We start from the raw sequence: 26,762 nt of genomic DNA on the forward strand, positions 1-26,762 counted from the left end.
TTCTGGAGTTTACTTATCATGTTTTCTACCGTGGTTGACTACAAATTAACTTGCAGCTTCACTGAGTGAAAGCTTGGATGAAGCGACAATACTGCACTGGTGATCAGGAGAGTTCCAAGACAATGAGGTGTATTTTAAAAGTTGTCTTGGGCCAGCAAGATGGCTTAGCAGTGAAGGCACTCGCTGCCAAGCCTGACTACTGCTATGTGTCTGAGGTTGCTCAGACATTCACCATGACCATAAATAAATTTTAATAATAGGAGGCTTTTTATTTAGGTACTGGCGCCTCAATCCAACACCAGGGTTGCATCTGAGAGCACTTTCAAGATGCAGCACTGAGCCCTATAAGCCCAGGGTTTATAAAGGCAAAACCCACAAGATTACACGTATTTTGACTAGGTGTAGGCAGGGTCTTATTTTAACATGTCTTTCAGTTGTGCTAGTCATCTTTATAAGCAGAGTTTGACCACTAAGGCAGAAATAGCAGTTACTCGTATGACCTATTATCTTGCAGGAACAGCAAATTATAGCAGATCAATTTAAGAATAATTTTCACGGTCTGCGAAAAAGGTGAATTGGGCTGACAAGGTACTGTACAAGGTAGGGGTTAACAAGCTAGAGGCATATATAAATAAATGTGTGTGTGTGTGTACAAGTGGTGATCTCCTTCCATAAGAATCCTCGATTCAGACTCAGATAATGTGATGGTTAACATTACATTTAAGGTTTTAATTACTATGCTTAAGATGTGTACAAGGTGTCTTCTGACCTCCATACACAAGCTATGGCATGCCTGCTCTTAGCCACAAAAAAAAAAAAAAAGTGATTAAAGTAATTTTGAAGTTGAAGGGGGATGAGGATGAGAGAGAGAAGGAGAGAGAGACACAGAGAGAGATGGAGAGAGAGAGAGATCAGGAAAACAGATGAAAATACTCTCTTGGCAGAATCTTTGTTCTAGTGTCTCAGCAGAGCAGCTTCAGCTCCAACTGTGAACTTAAGTGTATTTTTGTCTTGTCCCTAAATGGCCCAAAACTGAATTATAGTAACATCATCTCTTACAGTTTTGATCGAAGCTAGGGAAAGGACTTAGAAATAGACATCATTTGCCTTTGAGATTTCTATACTTGAGAGGAAACAAGAACACCAGAAAAAAAAAAAAATGTAGCTCTTACTAAGAGTGGGAAGGTTGAAGGTATAACTTTAGTATAAATCAGATACACTGTTATCTACTTGTGTACTAGTTACTTGTATTCAGGAAATCTGAGAATACAGAAGAAGCTGAGGGAAATCAAACTCAGCCACTAAGTTTAATAAGATCACAGATTCAGTCAGCAACACTAAGCCTTAGAGTGAAACCTATCTTGTTGATAAAATGATTTAGGATTTTCCTGAATCCAGAAGTGTGAGGAAAAAGAAGTGGTGTTGTTTAAAGTACTCAGTCTGTTGTATTTGTTTTGACACCTTGAGTGAACCAAGATACATGGGTATACACACACACACACACACACAAGCACACGCGTGCACACACACAGAGGGTGGGAGAGGCTAGTTAGACAAATAATGAAGAAGAAATTCTAGACAATGATAAATATAAAATAAGGGACAAATGACACGTGAGCAATGCAGAGAAGGTAACACGTCAGCTGAGCTGGGAGGGTAGGTAATCTATGCTTGAGGTTCTGGAGACCAAATATGGACTATGGCCGTAGGAAAAAAGTTTACAGCATTTCTTCTGAGCACCCTTTGACTCCTGGGCAGCAGCTGACTGGCTCCTGGGCTGCTATGAATCATGAAGACAATTACACTTCTGAGAGAGTGGGAGCATAGAGAAACATGGTTCCAAAGTTCTCTAGATCTTTAGCCGGCTCCCTCTCCTCAATCTCTGCATGCTTTATTCTCCATCCTTTGCGCTCCTTTTTCATTTTTCATTTTTCTCTATGTCTCTTCTCTAGTTCTCTAGTTCTCATCTAGTTCTCCTGCATACCTTTATTTAGCCAGTCAGGAAATGGTGGAAGCCACATTCAAGTCTTCTCTTTTTCTCCCACACCATCACCACAATCCAGGATTTCATCGTTTCTCTCCATAATTGTGTGCCCTGGGCCCCTCCATGATCTTTCTAACTCTGATGTCATACTACAGTTTAAAGCTGTAGTCTGGCTCTCTAGATTGCAGGTTAAATTCAGATGCTTTTAAATATATATATATATATTTTTAACTGAAATGTAATTTCATCATCTCTCCCCTTCCCTTTCCTTCCAATCCCTCCCACGTGGTGCTGTTAGCACATTCTGCCTCTCTGTAGTCCAAATCTTTCATTCCCCAGATCCATTCGACATTCAGTCTGCTCACTTCGAACTGTCCTCTGACTGTTGTGTTCCATTACATGCCATGTTTCCTTTTTTTGGAACCTCCTTCCCCTTTCACATAACTTCTCCCTTCAAGATTTAGGGTCAGAATTACCTTTTCCAGGAACCCCCTCATTATCACAACTTATGGCCATATTTTATATACGTTTTTGCTGAGATTCCCATTTACTCTACTGTCTCAGGAGATCATGTTATGTTCATCTTATTCTCCCTGACAAGCGCAATGTCTGTCACATTTCACTAGTGCTTGAAATAATCAAATTAAATCAGTGGGTTTAGTGACTCCCTGTCTGAAGAGATCATAGATAATTCTAAAGCTTCTGTATACAGAAGTAGAAATTTTTTTTTTTTTTTTTTTTTTTTTTTTTTTTTTTTTTTTTTATGTTTGGAAGCAGTAAGAATTGCCTGAGTCCTTGATAAAACAAAAATTGCTCCACTGGTTTCACTTCTCAGAGCTCTATGCCCATTGGCCAGTAGGACAGGTGGAACCAAAACAAGAAGAAAAACTGCATTTCCCGTCATGCCTCTGGACAGTCACTCTCAACGTCCCCGCCTCACTCACACGGAAGTGAAAGCGCCACTTCCGGCTTTGCGACCCACTGGAGCCGGCGGCGTTGATCGGCCCATTATAGGGCCTTTCTCGGAAGCTCCGCCTTCTCCTGGGTCTTTCTGGAAAGGCAGCTTTGATCAGGACCGTGCGGGACAGGTATTACCCGGTGGCCGTGTGCTGCACGGGGCTGGGAGAGCCTGCTTCTCTGGGGGTTTGGACTCCCGGCCGACTCTGGAAGCAGGTCGGAGTGTCGTCGCCCTGCACTGACGTTTTGCTCTTCTTGTCTCCGCTGTCGCAGCGTCCTGGGATCCTGTGTGTCTCCCATGGCGGATACTACCCCGAACGGCCCCCCAGGGGCGGGCGCTGTGGTGAGTGAGCGGCCTGAGCTACCGGCTCCATCAGCAAGAGTTGGCGAGGAGAAGGAAGTGTTGAGAGGGCCAGAGCGTTCTAGAAGCCGCTGCCTGGCCGACTGGGTTAGGGAGTGGGGTGCGGGTAGAGAGGAGCTCCAAGTTTGTTTCAAAAGCGACTCCAGGGAGTCCCGGAGCAGGTGGCCGTCTCCTGTCTGAAGGGGATGTTGGGCCTCCTTGCTCCTTCCCACACCTCGGCCTCCGATTGTCTTCGGCCCCAAGGTTGGAGATGCCTTCTGAGGCAGAGGCTTCCACCCACACGCCTCGTGGTGCGCGTAGTATTGCCCTTTGTACCTACTTTCAGCCTTTTAAGAAATTTCGCAAGGGAGAGAGTGATGTCTTAGGTTGGTCGCTTAATAGGAGGAATAACTACCCTTTTGTAAATTTCGTTGTTCTACTGCTCTGTCTGAAGCATTTTTGTACTTTCATTCGTAAACTGAAATTTTGATTATCATTTTACAGCACCTCTGTATACACACATTTATTTTGCTGACGCATTTGGAATTCTTGTTAACCCACAAGTACTTAAGTAGTATTTTACACTTCGTTACGTTTGGGAAATTTGACGTTGATGTATATTAAGCTAACACGTAGTTTATGTTCAGATTTCCTTAATTGTTGGTTGTCACTTCCCCTCCTTAGAATGAAACTGTTGAATTTATTAGTCTTAATCTCCTTACTCTCATTCAGACAATGGAAATTCCTCTGTTCTCCGTCTTTGGGCTTTGAAGACACAGCTAGTTTCAAAAAATCTAGATTAGTTTTGCTGAACAATCCAAGAATTGAAGTTACATGACTTATTATGACCTTCTCATTTCTTCATCAAGAACCATTTTATTTTCTTATGCTTTAAGGAATTCAGGTGTGATGTTTAAGGTGCAATCAACGGATTTGTAATACCATTTTTCCCCTTTGTAATGAAAAAGTGGGCTGGTCTAATACTTTGAAACTAACTATGAATAATTTGTCCTCAAATGTTCAAACCAAAGATCCATTAAGATAATTTTTGGAGGAAACTGAAACTGTATATATCACACAGTTCACTCTTTAAAACTTAAATTAACATATGCCTTTTAAGCTTTTTTGTTGTATAATAGCATGTATATACATAAAAAAGACCCACATGAAAGACTGGATAGATGGGTTCAGTGTTTAAAAGTGAATGTTGCATTTGCAGAGGACCCTAGTTCAGTTCCCAACATCCACATTGTGGGGCTTACACCTACCTGTAACTCTAGCTCCAGGGGGATCCTCTATTCTCTATAGGTTACTGTATTCACCACACACAAACAATGAAAAATAATAAAATCAGGCACAATAGTGCATGGCTGTAATCCCAGCACTCAGGGAGGCAGAAGCAGGTGGATCTCTTTGAGTTTGAGGCCAGCCTGGTCTACAAAGCAAGTCCAGGACAGCCAAGGACACAGAGAAACCCTGTCTCAAGAAAACAAAATAAAAAAAGGTAATAATAAAATAAAATCTTTTTTTTTTAATAGATGTCTGAAATAGATAATTCAGTGACTCACTGAAGAATGAAAACCCTACACAAATGTTTTTATTGGGGGGTGTCATGTAGAAGTCGAGGAACAACCTTTGAGAATCAGTTCTCTGCTTTCATGGTGGTCTCTGAATTCAAGCCTCAGTCATCAGTCTTAGCGGCATGTACCTTTACTGCTGAGTTGCCTTTATGGCTCAACAAATGGATTTTAAAGAGAATGCTCTAAACAAACTAAGCACAGTAATCTAGATTTATCCCTGCATTTGACTGCTGCTATAATCAATTAAATTTAGGGACATCACAGTATGATAGCTGGGTCTAGATAGAATAAGCTAACGGCATATTTTATATTCTTGCAGTTGCTAGTAGTAACTAAAAGGCTTGTAATTTGCCTTTACATGAATGTGTTTTGATACATGAATGTGCTTTAAAATCAGTTATTGCAAGTGCCAACTAGAAACAAAATTCCATCACATTTAATGAGGATATGTATAATGAAACTTGTGTTTACTTTATGTTCCCAAATATGTTCGCATCTTATACTTTATGTACCCAAATATGTTCGCATCTTAGTATTAACAGTTTTTTGAGCATTGTAGTTAAAAATATGAAAGCCTCTTTAGAAATTGGTATGTTAGTGATAAAGCAGATTAAGTTCTTGTTTTCAGGATAAGCTTAATCTAGGCCCACTGATATCGGTGTAAAACTTGCGTGGGAGCCTGTAGGAAATGCAGAAAGTAATGTGATCTAAGAAGTAGATAGCATTGCACACTTGACAGGCTTGTTTGGAGTGCCTTCGGGTGTGCTAGGCCCTTCTCCATGTACATAGACAAATGGTCTACAGACTAATGAGTTCAGCACTAACTACTGCAGTGATTTCACCTTTCTCTTTTTAATGGGTTATTCAATCCAAACCTAATATTTGATGCCTTACTCAGTCCTGAGGCCTGACTATTTGGGTTTGAGATTTTTTTTTTCTTCTAAGAATAGACATTATAGTTCTCTTGAGAGCCATTAGTTCTTCCTTAACGTATTAAGATAGATGGAGTCGTTATTATAAATGTTGAAATAACACAGAAAATTTTACTGTCTGGATTTTTTCTCAAAGTGCTTCTTATGCCTTCCACAGTGTCTATGTGAAGAAGCAGTTAAATACCGCGAGTTTCCACTTAATGACCTAAAAAACAAATGTTACAAGGTGTTTAAATAGTCTTCATAGGAATAAAAGTACATGATTTGTCCTTAAAATAATTTTCATGCTTAGTTTACCATATTTTTTTTTTTTAATCTAGCAATTCATGATGACCAATAAACTGGACACAGCAATGTGGCTTTCTCGCTTGTTCACAGTTTATTGCTCCGCCTTGTTTGTTCTGCCTCTTCTTGGGTATGTATTATCATATTTCTGATGCAGAAAGTTGTTCAATCAGCATTTATGAAACACTTTTTAGCTTTAAGAATTGTTAAAATAAATGGGATAACACTAGTTAATACCCCACTTAAAATCAACATTAAATCTGTTAATACCCATTGGGATGTTTTATTTGTTGTTGTTTGTGTGACTGCTCATTGTAAATCTGAGGAGAGATAGATATTCGGGGGTTGAGAAGCTCATGGTTTTTGCATTTCTTTTTAAATTGACATAAGAATGACTGCTTTATTTCACTTGGATATGTGTTTGAAGTGATACTTCCCAGAATGTGGAGTACATTCTTGTAATTTGTTTTCTATTGACAATTAAATGATTTAGGTGTTGTGCAATTATGACGCAATTCACAAAGGAGGAAGAAATGTAATAGCTGCTGGTGTCTCATGATAACTTTTCCTCTGGTAATTTGCAGGTTGCATGAAGCAGCAAGCTTTTACCAGCGTGCTTTGCTGGCAAATGCTCTCACCAGTGCTCTGAGGTTGCACCAAAGATTACCACACTTTCAGTTAAGCAGAGCATTCCTGGCTCAGGCTTTGTTAGAGGACAGCTGCCACTACCTGTTGTATTCACTCATTTTCGTCAATTCCTACCCCGTTACAAGTATCCTTTTCATATCTTTGACAATGAAATCACCAGTTAGGCATGTGGGAGATGTCTTGATTGCTTTCTTTTGGAAGGAGACAGCAGTGATATTTCATAAAGCTTGTTTGTTTTTGCTTTTAGTCTGTCATTTGTATGAAGATACATTAATGCAAACATTTCTGTCCCCAGAATTTGAAATCTAAACTCTGGAGAGCTGTTTTGAGAATTTAAACTTTGTATTTCAATGTTCTTGCCCTTTGTCAGCTTAGCAGATATTTAACAATTAACACTCAAAACACAAATTAATACATAAATTCAATATTTAAATTTTTATTTCATTGGCTTTTTATACTTATCAGGGCAAAAATGCATATTTTGTTTACATGTATTTGTGTTTTGCCTGCATCTATGTATATGTACCACATGTGTGCCTGATGCCTGGGGAGACCAGAAGAGGATGTTAAAACCTTTACAATTGCAATTTCAGACAGTTTTGAGCCACCGTATGGGTGATGGAAAATGGACTCAGGTCCTCGGCAACAGCAGCCAGTGTTCTTAACTCCCAAGCCATCTCTCCATCCGTACTAATGTGTTACTTTTAAAAACTACAAGAAAAAAAAAAGACTTTGTTCCCCCAGCTTCCAATAAGCTAGGAACAACAACAACAACAAAATTGTCCAGAAATGGCTTAGTAAAATAAAGTGAAGATAATTTGCTGTACATAAAATAGAAAGTAAGGACATGAGCCAGGTGTGGTGGTATACACCTGTCCTCCTAGCACTGGGAAGCACAGGTGCTGTAAAGCCAGCCTCATTTACATGCCTGGTTTTAGGCCAGCCAGGGTTCAAAGTGAGATCTTGTCTCAAAAAACAAAAACAAAAAAACAAGCTAGGAGGTTGGCTTATCAGGTTAATTCTTATGAGTTAGGAGAAGGGAAGTAGAAAGCAGTGGCAAGAACATAAACTAGCAGATGTTTAAAAATGCTAATCTAATTCTTGAAGAAACTGGGAATTACAGTAATATGCAAAGGTGGCCCAAAGTAATACTACAAATAGATATGGGCCTTTGTTCTTACTGTGGTATATTGTCCTTGCTGTCAGTGACTGGCACTGAAGAATAAATGGTAGCCTTTTCACCCCTTATCTTTTCTAAATAATTCAAAAGTGACATTGAACCAGGCATGTAATCTCATGCCTGTAATCCCAGTACGTAGAAAGTGAGGGTAGGAAGTCAAGGTTAGCCTGGGCTTCCATGATACCCTGTCTCCAAAACCAAAAGTTGGGGAGGGGGGAGAAGTGACATCAAAAGCTAAACTAATTTGTGAACTGTAGACAGTTAGAGATAGAGTCCTCATTACAAATCTCCTTGATCTCTATGTTGTCATTTGATAGTATGAAACTTGGCCTAGGAGATTAAGGTTTGTGAGGCAGCCAGGACTGGAACCCAAATACCTTGCCACCTAGTTGAAGGTTATGCTTTGCCATTGCCTTTGTTACTGAATTAGACTTCAAGTCTGGTCATGTCAGAGTTTAAACTGAATTATTTAAACTTCTGCTGAGTTTCACAGAGGCCTTAAACATGAGAAGTTTTAAAGGAGTCTGACTCACTAAAAAGTTTTAAACCAGGGCCATGGTGGTGTATACTGGCAGTCCCAGCACCTGGGAGGTAGAGGCACAGAGGAACAAGAGTTTGAGGCCAGCTTAGGCTACAGGGAAAGACACGTGTTGGTGTTTAGGTTCTGATGTTTGGGCATAGATGTTCACTGGTTGGAATGCGCTTTTGTGTGCTAAGTGAGAGAAGGTTATAATTTTGACGCTCAGATTATCAGTCTTCAGCAGTTTCCATCCATGCCCTATCTTTACCTAGCACAGAAAAATAGAGTGATTCATTTCTAGTGCTGGTGTTATTATAGCTAACTTCTCAAGGCTAGTGTTTTTGCCATTCATCATTGATGGTCTGTCATTTTATGTAAATACTTGACAAGATTTTTATTATCAACCTGGCCAAAATTGGAATGTATCCATTTCCATTTTTTCTTTTGAAAAATTGAATGAAAATTATTATGTATTTACCCATAAAATGAGGCCAAACCATTGGGCTTAATATAAAAATTCCTTGCTTATATTTGTAATTAAATTGATAGGACGTGATAAATTTTTTATAAGCTCAAATGTACAGTCTTTTTTTACAAATTGAGAATTTTTTTTGAAGTATAGTTTCTCAAAGTAATAGGATTTAAGCAGTATAAACTTGTGAAAGCAATGTGGAAGACTTTCTGTGTTTAAGACCAAATTGGTGCACTGGAGAGATGGCTCAGCAGTTAAGAGCTCTTAATGCCCTTGCAGAAGATCAAGGTTTGGTTCCCAGTACTCACATCAGGCAACTCACAACTGCCTATACTTCCAGTTCCAAGGGATCCAGTACCCACTGACACCTGCATGTGTGTGGTAAACGTACAGTCATGCAGGCATACACACATAACTAAAACTAATAAATAAGGCCTAAGAAAACAAAATGGTCATTGTGGGGTAAAAACTATATTCAGTTATTGGGATGGCCTACATTTTTGTTTTATTTAGCAGCTGTTTGTGGTGCTTTATTAAAACGGTTTTGACATTCCAAACAGATAGTAGAAAAGCCATTCCAGTGAACTCACTGTCAAGTCTGTTGCTTCAGCTCTGCCTTACACAGAATGCATAGTTGTGTACGTGTGTGCACAGTGCTCAGTGACTTCCAGGCTTTCCTTAATTGCTTTCTCCAGTGAGTATTTTCCCAGTCTTGTTATTTTCTTTGCTTCATGCTGCCACATACACTAAGAAGGTCCTTGATGTAAGTAAAATTATCTTTTCTTTGCCTTGTGGATTTTAGATGGTTGCTATGACTTTGAGTTTCAGGCATTTTTCACCAAAAGTCCCTATATTCCCACAAGCTTGTTATACATTTTTTTAAGTGATATGAAAGTTTTAAATTTGAAGGTTATATTGTTGAAATGTCATAAAACAGTGTATTTTGTGGAGAAAGGATTAAAATTTCCTTCAAATTCCCTGAAGTTTATATATCTTCATTTAAAATGTGTTAGGTTTGATGAGTTGGTAGAGATCTTGCCTTCCATCACTGTCATTCTAACTTACTAAGGAAGTAGAGCCATGCTCAGTGTCTGTGTAGTAACATTAAAAGATGCTTTCCTGATTTTTTTTTTCCTGGGCTGGAACATTAAGCAGATATGCTGTATATATACTTAAATTTGAATGAAAATCCCAAGTTTGAGTCTTTTGTTTGTTTGTATGTGTGTGGGTTTTATTTTATTTTTTTGATACAGTTTCTTTATTCAGCCCTGGCTGGCCAGGAACTCCCTAGGTAAGACAGGCTGGTCTTGAATTCACAGAGATCCACTGCCTCTGCCTCTCAGGTGCTGGGGTTAAAGGTGAGTGCACCACCATGCATGCCCCAAGTTTGTGTTTTTTATTGGCATTTAATTTATATCCTTATATCTCTAACCACATGGCACTTAAGGTTTCATAATCTGTAGTGCTAGTTATCTAAGGTGTCACAGGTATTTTGACTATTGCTGAATAGTCAGGTCTTTGTTACAATTGGAGAGAAATAACCACTGTTTTTTTGTGGGGAGGGTGGAATTTGACTTTTCTTATGGGAAATAAGGTAACAATGAAAAATTTTAATAATGTGTTTTGGGTTCTCTTCAGAAACAGAATAAAGCAGGAGAGTACACCGAGTAAGTTCTTAGTTTGTAAGTTTGGAAATAATTGGCCCTGGATTGTATTACCTGTTAAATATGCTACTGAGCTAATGACAGTCGGCCGCAGTTTAGCCAACTATAAATCAAAAGTATTTTCCAAAAACTATTGACTGAACAGGCCTATCTTGGCCTTCCCTAAACAATACAGTGAGACAATTGCATAGCTCTTGTGTTGTACTAGAGTGTAAGTGATGGAGAGAGAAGTTAAAGTATAGAAGATGAGTGAGTTGTATGTAATATGATGCCATTTTAAAGAGTCTGAGCATCCACCTATTTTAGTATTAGGGTGACTAATTGAGTTGTTAAAGAGTCCTTGTAATTTCTAATGCTTGTTTTCCTTTGTTTTAGGCAAAGGGTTCAAATAGCTTGCCTCTGTTGAGATCATTCTTGGATAAATTAAGTACTAACCAACAAAATATTCTGAAATTCATTGCTTGTAATGAAATATTTTTGATGCCTGCTACAGTTTTTATGCTCTTTAGGTAAGAATTTGAACATGCTTGTTTTGAAAGATTGATTTTAGGTAGAGCAGCAGCTGCTTCAGTAGAAGCATTGAGACTGAAAAACCCAGGGATTTGTCCCCCCATACACACCCCATATCCCATGCTTTTAGAATTACTATTTGACATTTTCATACATGTATATACTATGTGTTGGTCATTTTTACCATCCTGCCACCCCCATCACTTTCTCCTCTTTTCTCTTGTTGAAACCCTTCTTCCCAACGAGCTGCCCACAAACACTTGATTATTACATATACTTATTTTCTTAACAACTAAATACATGTGGTAATTCTCCCTACCCACTGTATATCCCTCTCGTCATTTTCAATCCTGTTGCTTCCTACAAGTTCTTTTCTTATATATATGTTTTGTTACTCACTGAGTTAAACCAGGGCCATCTGTGTGACCAGTCCTGTGGAACTATCCTCTGGAGCCCAGTGGGCTTACCAGTGAGTGTAAGACTGAAGACAATGACTCTTCTTGCCTCAGCATCAATGAGTAGCCAGGGACAGGGAATTGTCTTATACACCTTGTGAAACTTAAGCCTTGCAAATTAATTTTAACTTTTGAAAAGTTTTAAAATACTACATTTAGAAGAATATTTTTTTGTTTTATTTTGTTTGTTTGTTTTGTTATTGTTGTTTTAGTTCTAGTTAGGCTTACTATCGCTGTGATGAAATCCATGAATAAAAAGAAAGCAACTCGGGGAGGAAAGGGATTATTTGGCATATGATTTCATATCACAATTTGTCATCATAAGAAGTCTAGGCAGGAACCTAGAAGCAGGATGCAGAGGCCATGGAGGAGTGCTACTTACTGGCTTGCTCCTCATGGCTTCCTCAGCCTGCTTTCTTACAGGACCCAGGACCACCAGCCCAGGGAATAGCACCACCCACTGTGGTTGGGCCCTCCTCCCTCCATCAATCACTAATTAAGAAAATGCTGTATAGGCTTGCCGATAGCCAGTTCTTGTGGACGCATTTTCTCAGCTGAAGTTTCCTCCTCTCCGAAGACTACAGTTTCTGTCAAGTTGACATAAAACTAGCCAGCACAGTCTTGAAGTCTAATTAGGTTCATTCTTGCCATTAGTATTTGTTTCTTAAACTAAAAAGAAACATTTTTTAAAAACATTCTTAAAAAAACATTTTACAGTAGCAATTGCCTACAGTTGTTAACATATTTTGTTTAGAATCTAGAAATAATGGATGAATAAAGAAAGTTTTCTTTCAAGAGGTAGAACATCACAGCAGTATTGATCTCTTTATTGATACTTTTGCTTTTAATTTTAACCATGTACATATCTACCTGGATGGCCTGCTTTTTAAATTTAGTTTTCTAAGGAGTAGGGCATTGTAGATAAGCTAATAGGGCTGTCTAACTTATTGGCTTCTCTGGGCCGTGATGTCATCTACAAAGTTCAGAATATGACAAAGAAAGAACCCTGCACGATATTTTAAATAAGCTTACTCTTTTACATGGGATTGGAATTTTAGCTGTGTTGTGCAGCATATGGCCTCACGGGCTCCCGGGTGAACACACTTCTCTAGTAAAAAGCATTTTATGATGCATTCTAGTCGCAATTCTGTCTTCTCTGTTCCAGAGTAAGGAGTTTAACTTGTTCATATGCAGTCCATTTAGAAAACCAGTGTATATGTATAGTCCATTTAGAAAATATGTGTCTGTAGCAAGCATATTTTGGGGGTATAGGTTTATTAATTGTTTTTACTGTATACCATAGTTACAATAATTCATGGATTATTTGCAGCTTGTTTTTCCAGTCAAGGTGTATTTTTGTGGTCTCTGTGTTGACATTTTAGAGTTAACCTTTGTAAATTTAATGGCACACATTGTTCTTTTGTATTAGTGTGTTTCATTTTATTACCTTGATGATGGATAGTTGTTTGCATTTTTAGTTTTCTAAATATTGCTAACTTTCTTAGCTTGCTTATACTTGTGTACCAACAGTGGTTTCTTCAACATACATATCAGAATTAATATTTCTGTCTTTAAGCTAAATGCACTTTGTATTTTTTAGACCGTGTCAAAATGTTCTTTAAAATGTCTGTGTGCTTTTCCAGTCACAGACCTGTAATCCCAGCATTGGGAAGGGTAAGGCAGGAGATTGCAAATTCAAGGCAAGCTTAGACTGCATAGTAAGATTCTTGTCTAGAGAAAAAAGTCTGTATACTTGGTTTTCATAATTTTGCTTATTTGTGCAAGTTATTGTTACTAAGCATAAAACTTTATTCTTTTTAGTGTTTGTTGGAAGTTCTTATATACCTGAAAGTTGATTGTGGTTTTTGTTGTTGTTTTTCTTTTTTTCTTTTTTCTTCTTCTTTTCATTCTTGTACTGAGGATTGAACCCAGGGCCTGGCACTGTGTATTAAGAAGTCTGCTTTTGAGCTGTAACAGCCTTAGTCCATTTTTGCCTTTTTTTTTTTTTCTTTTTTCTTTCTTATTTTTGAAATAAGGTCTCACTAAATTGCCTAGGCTGGCCTGGAGCTTACAATCCTGTATCATCTTTCTGAGTAACTAGCTAACTTCATCTCTCTTCATAGGTTTTACAGATTTTTCTTTAAATTCATCTTTTTCATTTTTCTAAGCTATACTTTTCTCTGTAAACTTTAGGGTTGTTTATATGCTGCTCAAGTTGTGGGTTCTCAGTAATATAAGGCTCTAGAATGATACACATAAAATTTTTTCATTTGTTTGTTCGTTTGAGACAGACTCTCCATGTAGGCCAGGCTATCCTGGATTTCTGTATGTATTAGACTGGGCCTTCCTGAACTCATAAAGATCCTTCTACCTCTGCTTCCCTGAGTGCTGAGATTAAAGGTGTACGCCACTAATCTGGCTATAAAAATATTTGTAATAGATGTTCTGGACCTGGACTTTAGTTGGTAAGACTTTTAACATGTTTCTGAGCCTTGAATTTTCTCACTTAAAAGGAAATACTAACTGGCATATATAAGGCTTTGTGTTTAATCTCTAGCACTGAAAAAATGTTAATTGAAATAAATAGCTTAAACTTCATTTCCTAAATGTTTAATACAGGATATGATGCAGCTGCATTTATAAATTATTCAACTCCAAAGCTTATACCCTAAAATTTAGCACATTAACATGAAACCTTATTTTAGAATTATAGTAGGTTTTGACTTCATTCATACTTAACTCAATTGAGCTCATTAAGCATTTATTTAACAATATGGACAAACTGTCAGCATCTGAATTTTCAAGAGTAGAGTTTACCAGAAACATTTTTTAAAGATTTATTTATTTATAATGTATGCAGTATTATGTATACATGCCAGAAGAGGGCACCAGATCTCATTATAGATAGTTATGAGCCACCCTGTGGTTGCTGAGAATTGAACTCAGGACCTTTGGAAGAACAGCCAGTGCTTTTAACCTCTGAGCCTTCTCTCCTGCCTCTACCAGAAACATTTTTAAAGTTAATTTCTTCACTAGAATGTATTCCTTTAATGAACTAGTGTGTGTGTATAGATACCAGAGGTTGACACTGGATGTCTTCCATTGTAACGCTCCAGAGTCTCTTTCACTGAACCGGGTGAACTCAGGTCCTTCTCCATGTACAGCGAGTACTGTAGCCACTGGTCTGTTACACTTTTGACACTCATCTTGTTTGTGTTCCTCTTCCCTCCTAACTTCTGGTCATAGCTATTTTTACTCTCTTCCTTGAAATCAGCATTGCTAGCCACTGCCTTTGAGTGCATGTTTAATCTTTCTATCTCAGGTTTATGTGCTTAATTTTATGTGTATGAGTGTTTTACGTCATGTATGTCTATCACGTACATGCGTGGTACCCACAGAGGCCAGAAGAGACCCTAGAACTAGACTTAGAGATGGTTGTGAGCTGCCATATGGGTGCTAGAAACCAAGCCTGCATGTTCTACAAGAGGAGCAAGTGCTTCTGTCTGCTGAGCCCCCTTTCCCAACTACACACTTGCCATCTCATAGCCTTTCCAGTTCCATCCCCTTTTCCTTTCTCACTACAGATGATAGTATTTCATCCTCTTAGGATAAACTATCATCCAACCTTGTGTGTATACTTAGGAATATGTCGCACATTTCTTTATTTGTTCATGTGTTGTTCAATCTTCATTTGATTGCATATCTTTCTTGTGTTGAGTAGTGATGAAGTAAACACATAGTGCCCAGATCACATTGATAATGCTGATCTCATTTCCTTTGGATTCATCCCCAGAAGTGGGATAATTGGGTCACGAGGTCATTACGCTATTTCTTCTTTCCCCTTTTCCATAATGTTACATTGGCACCATAGATGCATGCATTCATTTTTTTTCTCTGTATCCTTACCAGTGCTGGCTTTTTTTTTTTTTTTTTTGCTTGTTTTCATAGTTGCTCTTCTGATGGATGAATCTTAAACTGCTTTGAGTAACATGATGTTTCAACAGTATTTTTTCAGTGTATAAACATGGGAGACTTTTCTGGTTTTGTGTGTATTTAATGTCATTCATCAGTATTTTGTAATTTTAATTACTTTAGTAAATTCAGCTTATAAAGTTTATTTATTTTATCTTTGGGAATCAAGTCAACATGTGCTAGGCAGGTAGCTCTGTGCAACTACTGAGCTGTTTCCTCAACTTTCCATGTGCAATAGTATGTTGTTTTGTAGAATACTTAATGTAAGAATGTAACTTAAATATTACCCCAACCATAAAATTAAAACAATCATTCTATCACTGGTCTGTATATGCTGCCTTCATGACAGATACACTCTCTGACTAGGAGAGGCTGTATTTCTTAGCGCTCTGTATTTAAAGATAAACCTACAGTCTTGAGTTTATCTTGAATATGCATGCACATATGTACAAGGAAAGATGATCATTGTAAATTTGCTTACTTTTTTCCTTTTTCTACATTTTTTTTTCAGTTCCTCACTCTCTCTTTTCCCTTCTTTCTGCTTTCTTGTTTCCCTTCCTTCCATGTTTTGTGTTTTTGAGACAAGGCCTTGTTTTATAGCCTAGGCTGAAATTAAAGCAATCCTTCCACTTCTAGTTCTTGAGTACTAGGATGCTGGGGCTACAGGCACCCTTTTGTGGGTGTGTTTTGAGGATTAAACCCTCTCAAAACAAACACAAACTATGATTGCTTATAGGATGGTTTACATGGCAAGCAGGTGGTACCAAGCTACTCCCTCGGCTACAGTTTCAATTTCTTCCTATATAGAGCCAGCCTAAAGGGAAGCTTGGTATATAGGAGCATAAGATTTCAGAATACTTGAACCTGTAAAAGGAATAGGATTATTGGCATGTTGTCATGCATATTACATGTTTATCTAAGTTAAAGTGGTTAACAGTATATAGTGTATTCTCCACTTATTTTTGGGGGACGTGCAAGGATAAGTACGTTCGTAGTTGTGTCAAGCTCTCTAGAGCTAGTAATTAGTGAATTATTATAAGAGCATTGGTTACTTTTGTCATTTTGTGCATTTGTGTACATGTGTTCCTAAAAGGATAGATTATGGAGAGTGAATTGTGAATTTCATAAAGGGCTAACTTGAATAGTGGGAAGCTTGATTTTCAATTAATGCTTTCGATATTTTCTCTTTTAAAATTTTCAGTTTAGAAAGTTGAAAATTGATGGTCATGGTGTTGCATGCTTTTAATCTCAGCACTAGGATTGCTATGAGTTTTAGGCCACTCTGGTCTACAAACCAAGTCTAGGACAGCCAAAGCTACACAGAGAGACACCCTGGGTCAAAAAAATTTAAAAAAAAGTAAGAAAGAAAGAAAAAGCTGAAAATTATATCATTATTTGTTGAGCAAAATGTATGTAATATACTTGTAATCATATACATTATTTTTATTATAAAATTATTGTATAAATTAGAAGGTTATAAACACTGACTTAAGAGCTAATATAGTGTATATACTTTTATATTCTGTTTTTTTAATTTTTTAAAAAACATTTATTTATTTATTTATTATTTATACAGTGCATGCCAGAAGAGGGCACCAGGTCTCATTATAGATAGTTGTGATCCACCGTGTGGTTGCTGAGAATTGAACTCAGGACCTTTGGAAGTACAGCCAGTGCTCTTAACCTCTGAGCCATCTCTCCGTTTTGTTTGTTTTTGTTTTCTGAGACAGGGTCTCTCTATGAGGCTGTGGCTATCTTGGAATTCACCATGTAGACCAGGCTGGGCTAGAACTCACAGAAATCCACCTGCCTCTGCCTCCTGAGTGATTAGATTAAAGCCATGAGCCACTAAATCTGGCTTTAAAAAGGTTTTTTTTTTCCTATTCCATTTAGTTTTTTTCTGTGAGTGTGTAGCACATTTATAGAGGTCATAGATAACTTTCAGGAGTCAGTTCTCTCCTTTCACGTGGGTTCCAGGATTGTATCTCAGGTTATCATGCCTGACAGCAGCACCTTATCTGCTGAGCCATCGCTCTGCCTCACATTCTGCTTTTTTCCAAAGCTGCTCTCTGGGTTTTTCCTTTTCTTTCCTCTTTATTTAAGATGGAGTCCCATGTAGGCAAGCTGTCCTCAAACTCACTGTGTAGCTAAAAATAACTGTCTGCCTCCATCTTTCAAGTCCTGGGATTATGGGTGTACTCCACCATGTCTGACTGTCCACTTTGTATTATTCATAACCATGATTTTTAAATTACTAAATACAATATAATTTACTAACCTATTGCCTCACTGTGTTCACCCAAACTGGCTGTTTGTTGTATACATAGCTCATCCTCCTTCCTTCCTTGCCAGAGCCTTGTGTGCACCTGGCATTTGCCCACATTATCACACAATATCATGTGTGTACACTCACTCAAGAACACGGCACACAGCATACACTCAAACTCAAATAATGAACAATTTAAAAAATACCCCCAAAACTTTTGATTTTTATCAATTGTCCCTAATAATTATAGAAATAATATCCAATATTTTCTGAGTTTTAGTATTGAAATTTGATAAAAAGCATTTTGCTGTTTTTTTTTTCAGTCCTCCATTTTCTATTTCCTTTTTAAGAATAATTTGTGCCAAGGTAAAGTAATTGTTACTGACAATTTGATGCAGACATATATATTTTCCTTTTAAATTGCCCATAATATTTTAATATATGTATGAATGAGTAATGTGTATTCATCACCCTTGTATTTATTTCAGTGGCCAAGGAAGTTTGCTTCAGCCTTTTATATACTACAGATTTCTTACTCTTCGATATTCCTCTAGAAGAAATCCATATTGTCGGTAAGCTAGTGATTATCTTTTTTTATTGTTGTTTTGTTTTTCATGACAGGGTTTCTCTGTGTAGCCTTTGCTGTCTTGGACTCACTTTGTAGACTAGTCTGGTCTTGAACTTACAGCCTGCCTCTTCCTCTCAGAATCCTGGGATTACAGGCAAGTGCCACCAAGGTCTGGCACTGGTGACTATCTTAAATCTATTCTGTTTGGTAGTATTTATAACTCTTGGAAATTTCTTTTTTTTCCCCCCTTGGAAATTTCTTAACTAACAGTTTAGAATTTAGAAGGAAGGAGTATCTTTTCAATTTAAGTTTAGGCTTTAAAACTAGCTGGAGTTAGTGAAAACATAGTTTTAAAGCTAATTCTTGACTTAGAGGTTTCCATCCTGATGAGTTCATTCTTAAGTTAAAATGCAGTTACTACACCTAGCCCAGCAAGCAGCTTAGCAGCACAGTGCTTCATAGAATGCCCTGTCGCCAGAGCTGCAGCTCACTGCTCTCATAGCACCACAGTAGAGATCTGTGCAGCATGACGCTAGTCTAGAAAAGACTGAAATCTGAAGTACATTGCTGCTGAGTATATGCCACTTTACAACAGTGCAAGTAAAAACACTGGAAGCTAAACCATTCAAGGGTGGGGCCTTCTATTTATTTCCAGAAATGGAAGCTAGCATTATCTTGATTATCTTTGAAGGTGCTACTAATGGTTAGGGATGTCCCATTCTTGAGGTCTTTCTTAGTTAAAACAAAGACAATGATATTTAAAGTAACAAATCAATATGTAATAGGCTCTCCTTCTGCACACTGTAACTTCCTGTTACACGAGGCCTAAAAAGCTCACAGCCAGGCAAGGGGTCGCACATCTGTAACAGCAGTGCTCTGGAGTCCAAAGGCACTTTCTGCACTCGGGAGATCCCAAGTTAGGCACAGTGAGTCAGGCAAGGTGAAAATGTGAGGAAGAATTGTCCTTGAGGATCCACCAGATCGACTTCTAGTACAGTCTACATCACTTTGTATATGGTGTGTATGCATGTGTGCAGGGAGAGTGTGTAATGAAGGGTACTTTGTGGGTAGTCTAGGTCAGGCAAGGAAGGCCTCTTAGCCTGGGAACAAACATAAAGCAACGCAGCACTGTCAGAAGCTGCAGCAAGAAACGGAGCAAGATCTTAGATCAAGACCAGATTATGTGAGCTCTTGGGTAGGTTTTCATGTAAAAGCAGCTAGTTTGCTCAGTATCCAGGTTATAAGTAGCCTTCATTGAATGTGTTCAGTGTTGTCTCCATTAACTTCACCACAGCACTGAAACTCCTAGTGTCAGAAAAGCTCCTAGAGAAAACATTCTTTTAAAGAAACAGTGTGTGGATTGCCTGTATTATGTAATTTTTTGATCTTTTTTAAAATGAGTTGAGGTTGTCTTTAAAATGCGAAAATTGATTAAGAGAAAAGTAAATAATCCTTTTTAGATATAACCATACTTTTAAAAAATGTTTTTATTACTTCTTTACTTAAAAAGACACTCTTGTTTGTGATGAGTTGGGCGCTCTCCTGCTACCCTGGCTGGCTTTGGAATCCTAGACTCCCCACCTCCTGCACTAGCAACTGAGGGCTAGCACTGATAGGTGTGCATGCGCTCACCTTTGTGTATTCCCTACAGTGTGTTCTAGGTTCACTGAAATGGTTTGGGGTGGGCGGGTGGTTTGGTTGGTTGGTTGGTTTCAAGACAAGGTTTCACTGTCCTGAAACTCAGAATGTAGACCAGTGGCCTCCAACTCAGAGATCTACCTGCCTCTCTGCCTCCCAAGTGCTGATACTAAAGGTGTGAGCTACTACACCAGGCTACTTCTTTAAATTCTTTTTGGTCAATTTTTTCCTCAGCATTTTCTCAGCATTGTTTGTATTCATTGCCTTTTGGTGTGTTTCTGAATGGAACTCATTTATCTTACAGGAACTTGTTCAATGAACTGAGGATTGTTGTTGAGCACATTATAATGAAACCCTCCTGCCCACTGTTTGTGAGAAGATTGTGTCTCCAGAGCATTGCCTTCATTAGCAGACTGGCACCAACAGTTGCGTAGTTTAACATCTAGTTGAGCTGTGTGTAGGAGATAGCTGGTAATGCAGATAGTGGTCTCACATTACAGGTCTAACACTGACCTCAGTCCAAGTTACGTGATTTACATACATGCATCTCTGAAAAATAATAATTTTCCTGGCATGTTAAATCAAGCCTTTAACACTTTCTGAGAAAATTTTATTGTACATTATTGTTTGTGGTTATATAAGTGTGTATTTAGTGATAAATGTTACTAAATTGTTTTAGATGCTGCTATGTCTACATCATGAAATACATCTTTTTCTTTTAAAACGAACTCTGAAATTTGTTTCACCATAACTATTAACCCAGGTTATGTCTGGAATGAGTTCATTATAGTAGTAATGAGTTTAGTATATTTTGAGACAGTATTTTTCTATTCAGTGACTTTGATTGATATTTTAACAGAAACACATCCCCCTGCAGTTTCATTTCACATTCTGCTGGTCTTCTGTTGCTTTGCTAGGACTGGTGTGTTTAGCCTTTACTATCACAAGGGAAATTTCTGTATGCATTTTATGACCTGTCAAGCTTTCATTTCCATTAACACATCTGTGACTTTGAATAGTGTCTGAAAACTGTAAACCTGTTTTGGATTAGATCTTTGGGGTCATATAACCATTTACTATAGAAGGTAGTAGTGACACAGAGTTCCTTTCAGAGACTGAGTAACTTTTACAAATGTCGTCAGATAAATTATCAGTGTTGCTATAGTTTGTAGAATTACAAAGTTCTAGATTCTTGACTCTAGTTTTCTTGGTTTCTTAGGCTTGACACTTCCTAGCCATATGCAGCAGTTCAGATGCCTTTGAAAGGATGTGGTCGAAGACTAAGCATGTGATTACACTTGTATGTTCTGAAATAATGAAGACTGTTCTGTAGATTACATGTTTATGCAGCAAATATGATTGAAAAGGTTAAATGGAAAGGTTTATGGGTAAGGTAATTAATGGAGAATGGGTCTTGGGAGCAGTTGAGGGGAAGTGATGGGTATTTCTTCCTGGTTTGGGGGGCTTGGATGTACAAGGCATCTGATAGGAGCTGTATAATATGTTCAGTTCTTTTAATTGAGTTCTCATCAATTCCTTTGTAAAAGCCATTCTGATCCTTCTTACAGTTGCATGATTGGAAATACTTAAAACTGCATAATTTTAGTATAGAAAAATGTAATGTGGCTTTTTTTGTACTCAGTTCTCTTCTATCTGCATGTAATTTGGACTTCTCAAATACATTCATTAGCAACATCAGTTTTCTTTTTGTTTAAGTTCTTAATCTATAGAAAGGTGATTGTTTTAGGGTAGATTTCAGAAAATACAACTTGATAGCTTAGCTATAATCAGCTACTTTTATATTTTTGTAATATTTATCCACCAAGTTGTAGAAGCAACCTCATAATAGCCAGTTGATTTTTTTATGTGTGTATCTAGCCTCCTTATCACTATGTATGTAATTTGATGGTTTTAAAAAATACAACTTTGTAGAGCAATAAAATGATTATAATGTTATGTAAATGTAACTGATTTCTAAAGATGTTTTAAAACAGTGTCTTGAATGACATCAAGTGCTGGCAGCTAAAGGCATATTTACTTTGAAATGTTTTTTTCTCCTACATTTTTTTGGAATATTTTAAATTTATAAGTGGTTCAGAAATAGTGCTGAGAGTTCCCATGTACCTTTTATACCTATCTGTTTTTATATTAGCATCTTCTTTTGGTGGGACATTTATGCAAAGTAAGATAATAACTGGATTAACTAAAGTACAAGGTTTATTTGGATTTCATCAATTTTTCCATTTGTTTTATATGTATGCTGCATTTGAACCTAGATTGCCTTTTATGTTTCAGGGTGTATTAGTGACTTTTTGTTCTTTATAATATTTTATAACTTGAACATTACTAGATAGATGTTAGTTTGCATGAAGTTATAGTTAGAAATAATCACTTCTGTGAATATGTACAATCGGCTGGTCTTGAATCTGAAATTAGTGTTTCCATATGCACCTATCAAAATATAGGAAATGTAATAGTGCATAAAGTAGATGTAGCAGGAGACACAACACTTTTTGCATAACTAAACAGTCTAAAGGAAGTTGAATTTTTACCCAGAATATCTAGTCCTTTAGGAACAGTGCTGTTGCTTATTAAGCCCCATTAGACAGATGGAAGCTTCATATAAATCCTTTTGATTTCTAGTGAGCATTCTGTATTTCTGTTATATACTTCATCTCTCACTGAGTTGCTGTATTTTCATATTAAGCCACAGAGCAATTTCTTAAGTACAGTTTGTATTTAAGCTGCCTTGAAATAACGTTTTACTAAAGTAGATGCTTTTGGAAGAAAAATAAGAAAGCTAATTTTAAAAATTAAATTTAGATACTTACATATATCCTTTACAGAGAATGTCAAGGCAAGCTGCTAACAAATAAGTTCTGGAAAACTAAAGGATTCTGTTAAGTAAGAATTGCAAGCACGGTGGCACACACCTGTAATCCCAGCACTCTGGGAGGCAGAGGCAGGCAGATCTCTCTGATTTTGAGGCGAGCCTGGTCTACAAAGTAAGTCCAAAACAGCCAGGGCTACACAGAGAAACCCTGTCTTGAAAAAAAAAAAAAAAGAGAGAGAATTGCAACATCCAAAGATCTGGACAAAAAAATTGAGTTAGGTTTGTAAGTTTAGTGAATATCCTAGATCCTGGAGAGGAAAATGAAAGACAAATAGAACTTAGGTTGAGTTCTCTAAAAGCATTTCAGATGAGAAAGTGGTAAAAGATTGTGGTTACAACAAACACTTAACTATTGTTGTATTGGAACTTTTATTGACCCAGGGAAAATATAGCTATGGACAGTTATGGCAATCAGTGGGTGTCACTCTCTCCGTGGGTAGTACCCATTTTCACAGGCTATGTTAGAAGGTTAGATGCTGTGCTACTGAAAGTGCTTAGCTGACAGAACACTAAGTATCTTAATTTTATGACCCCATTAATTCAATAGTGGACAAATACTTGGTAAGTATTTATTGTGAATGCTGGGAGGTGGGACTGGAGATTGAACCCAGGGCCTCTTGTTCTACCACTGAGCTATATTCCCAGCTTATGAGTACCATTTTATAATAATAAAATATTCAAAAGAAGTACACTGTTAATATGAGCCAGTAAAATGGGACACAGTTGGGAGTGGCATGCATGTTATTGTCTCATCTTTTTATTTTCAGCCCCAGTCACCTGACTGCATAAAGATTATTCTCTCCCTTTTTCAGATGTAGAAAAATTGATAGGTTTTTTTTCTCATCTTACATAGAGAGATGGGATTTTTTTTTTCATGATTTTTTTTTGTAGGTACACTAAGGTAGAATCAGGTTAACTACAATTGAGATTTTCCCTGTAATATGAAAGCAGCTAACAGTTTGGATTCTATTAGCAGGAGTGCTACCTGGTTTTGAAAATCAGTTGTAGTTTACAAAGACAAGTTTTTCTTATCACCGCTCGAAGATTCGCAGTGTTGGGGTAGTTCAGCACTGGCAGCGTGGTGTAGCGTAGCAGGCAGCGTACTCTGGGCACCGCATACCTGTAGGTCTGGAATTGTTGCTCAGCAGTTCTTTAGTGCACAACTAAAGAACTGCTTTTATAGTTTGGCTGCAAAGCCATTCTTGGAGCTGTGTCAAGGATGTCAGTGGAGCTGCTGCGAATTTGGAAGGTTTCCTGTAATTATTTAATCAATGAGATTCTTGTGCTTTGAGATGGCACTGAAGTGGCTTATTGGGAATGGACTCGTTCTTGGGTGAAGGGTTCTCTGTGGTCCCCTTTTAGCGCTGCACATGCCATATAACTGACCCACGCTGAGTTTTGAGTTGGTAGTGACAAGACAAAATGCAGTATTCTTTGTATCTGAAATGGACTTTTTTTTTTTTTCCTTAGAAAACCATAGGGAAAAGATGACTGACAGCTGTGTTTGCCAGAGTCTTCTAACAGTTAGCTTTTGTAGGGGAATGACGGGCCCAAGAATCATTTCATTTTTTCCTCCCTCCTTCCCTCTCTCTCTCTTCTTTCCTTCCTTCCTCCCTTCCACCCCCAAGACAGGGTTTCTATGTGTAGACTAGGCTGTTCTTGAACTCAGGGATACTCCTGCTTCTGCCTCCCATCCTTTCTGGTTTTCTAAAGCGATATTTTAAAAATAGTCTTATCATTTTTTTGAAACTAACCTTCTTGAGCATAACATTTAATTCCAAATGTTTACTGTTCTTTTTTGTAACTTGGGGAACAATTCCTTTTGACATTAGTTTTTGTCTACATGTATCTGTAAGTTGAGACCAAAAGAGCAAAAGCTTGGGCAGGGAACACTTGCGATGTGTATATATTGGAACAGATATACAAGGATTGCAGAGATTAGAAATAGTCATAAGAACCGCTTGATTGATAAATGCATCGCTTCTGGTGCTTAATAAAAATTGGATATATTGAACTAAAAAATTTCTATGAACAGTATGTCAGCATTTCTTACTAACTTCTCTTGAGTCCATTTTTAATATATTGTACAGTTTGGGGAGTTATATACTCTGCAAGCCAATATTATCCAAGCTATAAATTTATAAAATAAATTGAAAAATTCATCATTCTCTTGTATTCAAGACCAAAGCATATAATGCTAATGTAGGCCTCAGAGGGGAAATATAGTTCTCCTGCATATTTGAGAAAATGTGAAGTCCTTTCAGGAAAATGTAATAAACATAATAATCAGAGCCTGCTGACACCAAGGAAAAAGGGCCTCATTCGCTCTTTCTTCTATGCAGCGATTTACTGGTCCCTGCTGATTTTCAAATTGGATCACTGTAGTAAATTATCCATGCTGGTACCTATGAAAGTAAGCCCTAGGATCCGTACTTGTTTTGTGTTCTGCTTAAATCAGCAAGAATGATAAATTTGATGCTGTGAAATTGGAAGTATCTAGGGCTTTCTTTGGTGACTGAGCAAAGTCATGTCTCCACCTGTAATTTATTGTGACTCCTTTTCACTGTATGTGCTTTGTATGTCTAGTATTTATTTCAATACAAATTAAATTGTTCTTCCTTCATCTATAATGTTATAACTAACATTTTATTGATGTAAAGTCAAATTGTGTAATAAAAGTCTTCCTGGATTTAAGCAGGTTTAGAAATGCTATGTTGCACAAGTACACTTACAGTCAGAATTCAGCTTTTCTTTGTCCCTAATCGCCTATTGATAGAAGTTGAGTCTGAATGCTTCTGTTGTCCTCATCCCATTACAAACATTACAAACAAGATACCGTGCTGTTGAAAACTGATGTTAAATGGGAAAACTGCATTATAAGTCGCCTTAAAATGACTCACAGTGCACACCCAGGTGCACCCAGTCACAGCCAGCACCAGATAACAGAAGTGCATTTCCCTCTAGGTATCTAGAAGTGGTGTTTTCTGTGTTGGTTGAACAGCAGGTCCTTTGTAAGTTAGTTATACAAGCCAATTATATAAATCCTTGTTCACTTCAAAAATGCAATACAGAAGACATTATAAAGAGCAGTTTTACATAAAGGTAATTCTTATAGGTAGAAAGTAGTAGATGAATTAGCTATCCATATATGGGGTTGAGGGTTTAGCTCATTGGTACAATCTCACAGCCCTGAGTTTGATCCTCAGCTCTGAACAGGCAGGAGCAGGGCTGGGCACGACAAAATTGCAGAAAAGACCAAAGGCAACTAGAGTTATCTATATAAGCAGAAAAATCTTTGGTAACCCAGGAAATAAGAGGGTTTGATAGCTCAGTGGTAACGCTTTATTCTCTAGCATGCACAAATCAGACCCTAGATTTGAGCTGCAGCATTATATGGAAGTTAAGAAAATTTGATTTCCTAAAGGTTTTTAAAAATGTATTTATTCTTGTGTGTGCATATTTTGCACATGTGTATGTATGTGTGCCACATTTGTGTCTGGTGCCTGTGAAGGTCAGAAGAAGGCATCAGATCCCCTGGAACTGAAGTTATAGATAATTATAAGCTGCCATGTGGGTGCTGGGAACTGAAATCGTCCTCTGTAAGAGAAGCCAATACTCTTTAACTACTGAACTAACTCTCCAGTCCCTTCCTAAAGATTATATGATAGATTATTTCTGAGACATACCCACCGGCTCATAATATAGGTAGGTTTTTTTTTTTTTTTTTTTTTTTTTTTTTTTTTTTGTTTTGTTTTTCTTTAAAAGAAGTAAAGTCTTTGGATTTTCTTTTTTGTTGGTTGTTTTTGTTTGGTTTTTTCAAGACAGGGTTTCTCTTTAGACTTACTTTGTAGACCTCTAACTTACAGAGATTTTCCTACTTCTGCCTCCTAGAGTGCTG

At 37.5% G+C, this 26,762-nt stretch overlaps 1 protein-coding gene across 3 annotated transcripts; it reads left to right on the forward strand.

Annotated features, from left to right (window-relative positions):
- The first annotated feature begins 2,936 nt into the window (after positions 1 to 2,936).
- On the forward strand, positions 2,937 to 25,558 carry Tmem33 (transmembrane protein 33). Of its 3 annotated transcripts, XM_021635495.2 has the most exons (9): positions 2,963 to 3,072; positions 3,215 to 3,284; positions 6,114 to 6,208; positions 6,663 to 6,850; positions 9,594 to 9,661; positions 10,938 to 11,071; positions 18,254 to 18,337; positions 20,276 to 20,396; positions 21,191 to 25,558. In XM_021635495.2, the coding sequence occupies exons 2-9, from the start codon at positions 3,240 to 3,242 to the stop codon at positions 21,194 to 21,196; spliced, it is 741 nt and encodes a 246-aa protein (XP_021491170.1). In that variant the 5' UTR covers positions 2,963 to 3,072; positions 3,215 to 3,239; the 3' UTR covers positions 21,197 to 25,558. The 3 variants fall into 3 exon arrangements, with proteins under 3 accessions (XP_021491168.1, XP_021491170.1, XP_060236692.1); XM_021635493.2 differs by having other exon boundaries at positions 2,937 to 3,072; positions 20,276 to 25,558; XM_060380709.1 differs by lacking the exons at positions 2,963 to 3,072; positions 3,215 to 3,284 and adding an exon at positions 4,271 to 4,785 and having other exon boundaries at positions 20,276 to 25,558.
- Positions 25,559 to 26,762: the final 1,204 nt, after the last annotated feature.

This window comes from Meriones unguiculatus, chromosome 3, assembly GCF_030254825.1.
Source record: "Meriones unguiculatus strain TT.TT164.6M chromosome 3, Bangor_MerUng_6.1, whole genome shotgun sequence".
In the NCBI taxonomy this organism is placed as follows: domain Eukaryota; kingdom Metazoa; phylum Chordata; class Mammalia; order Rodentia; family Muridae; genus Meriones; species Meriones unguiculatus.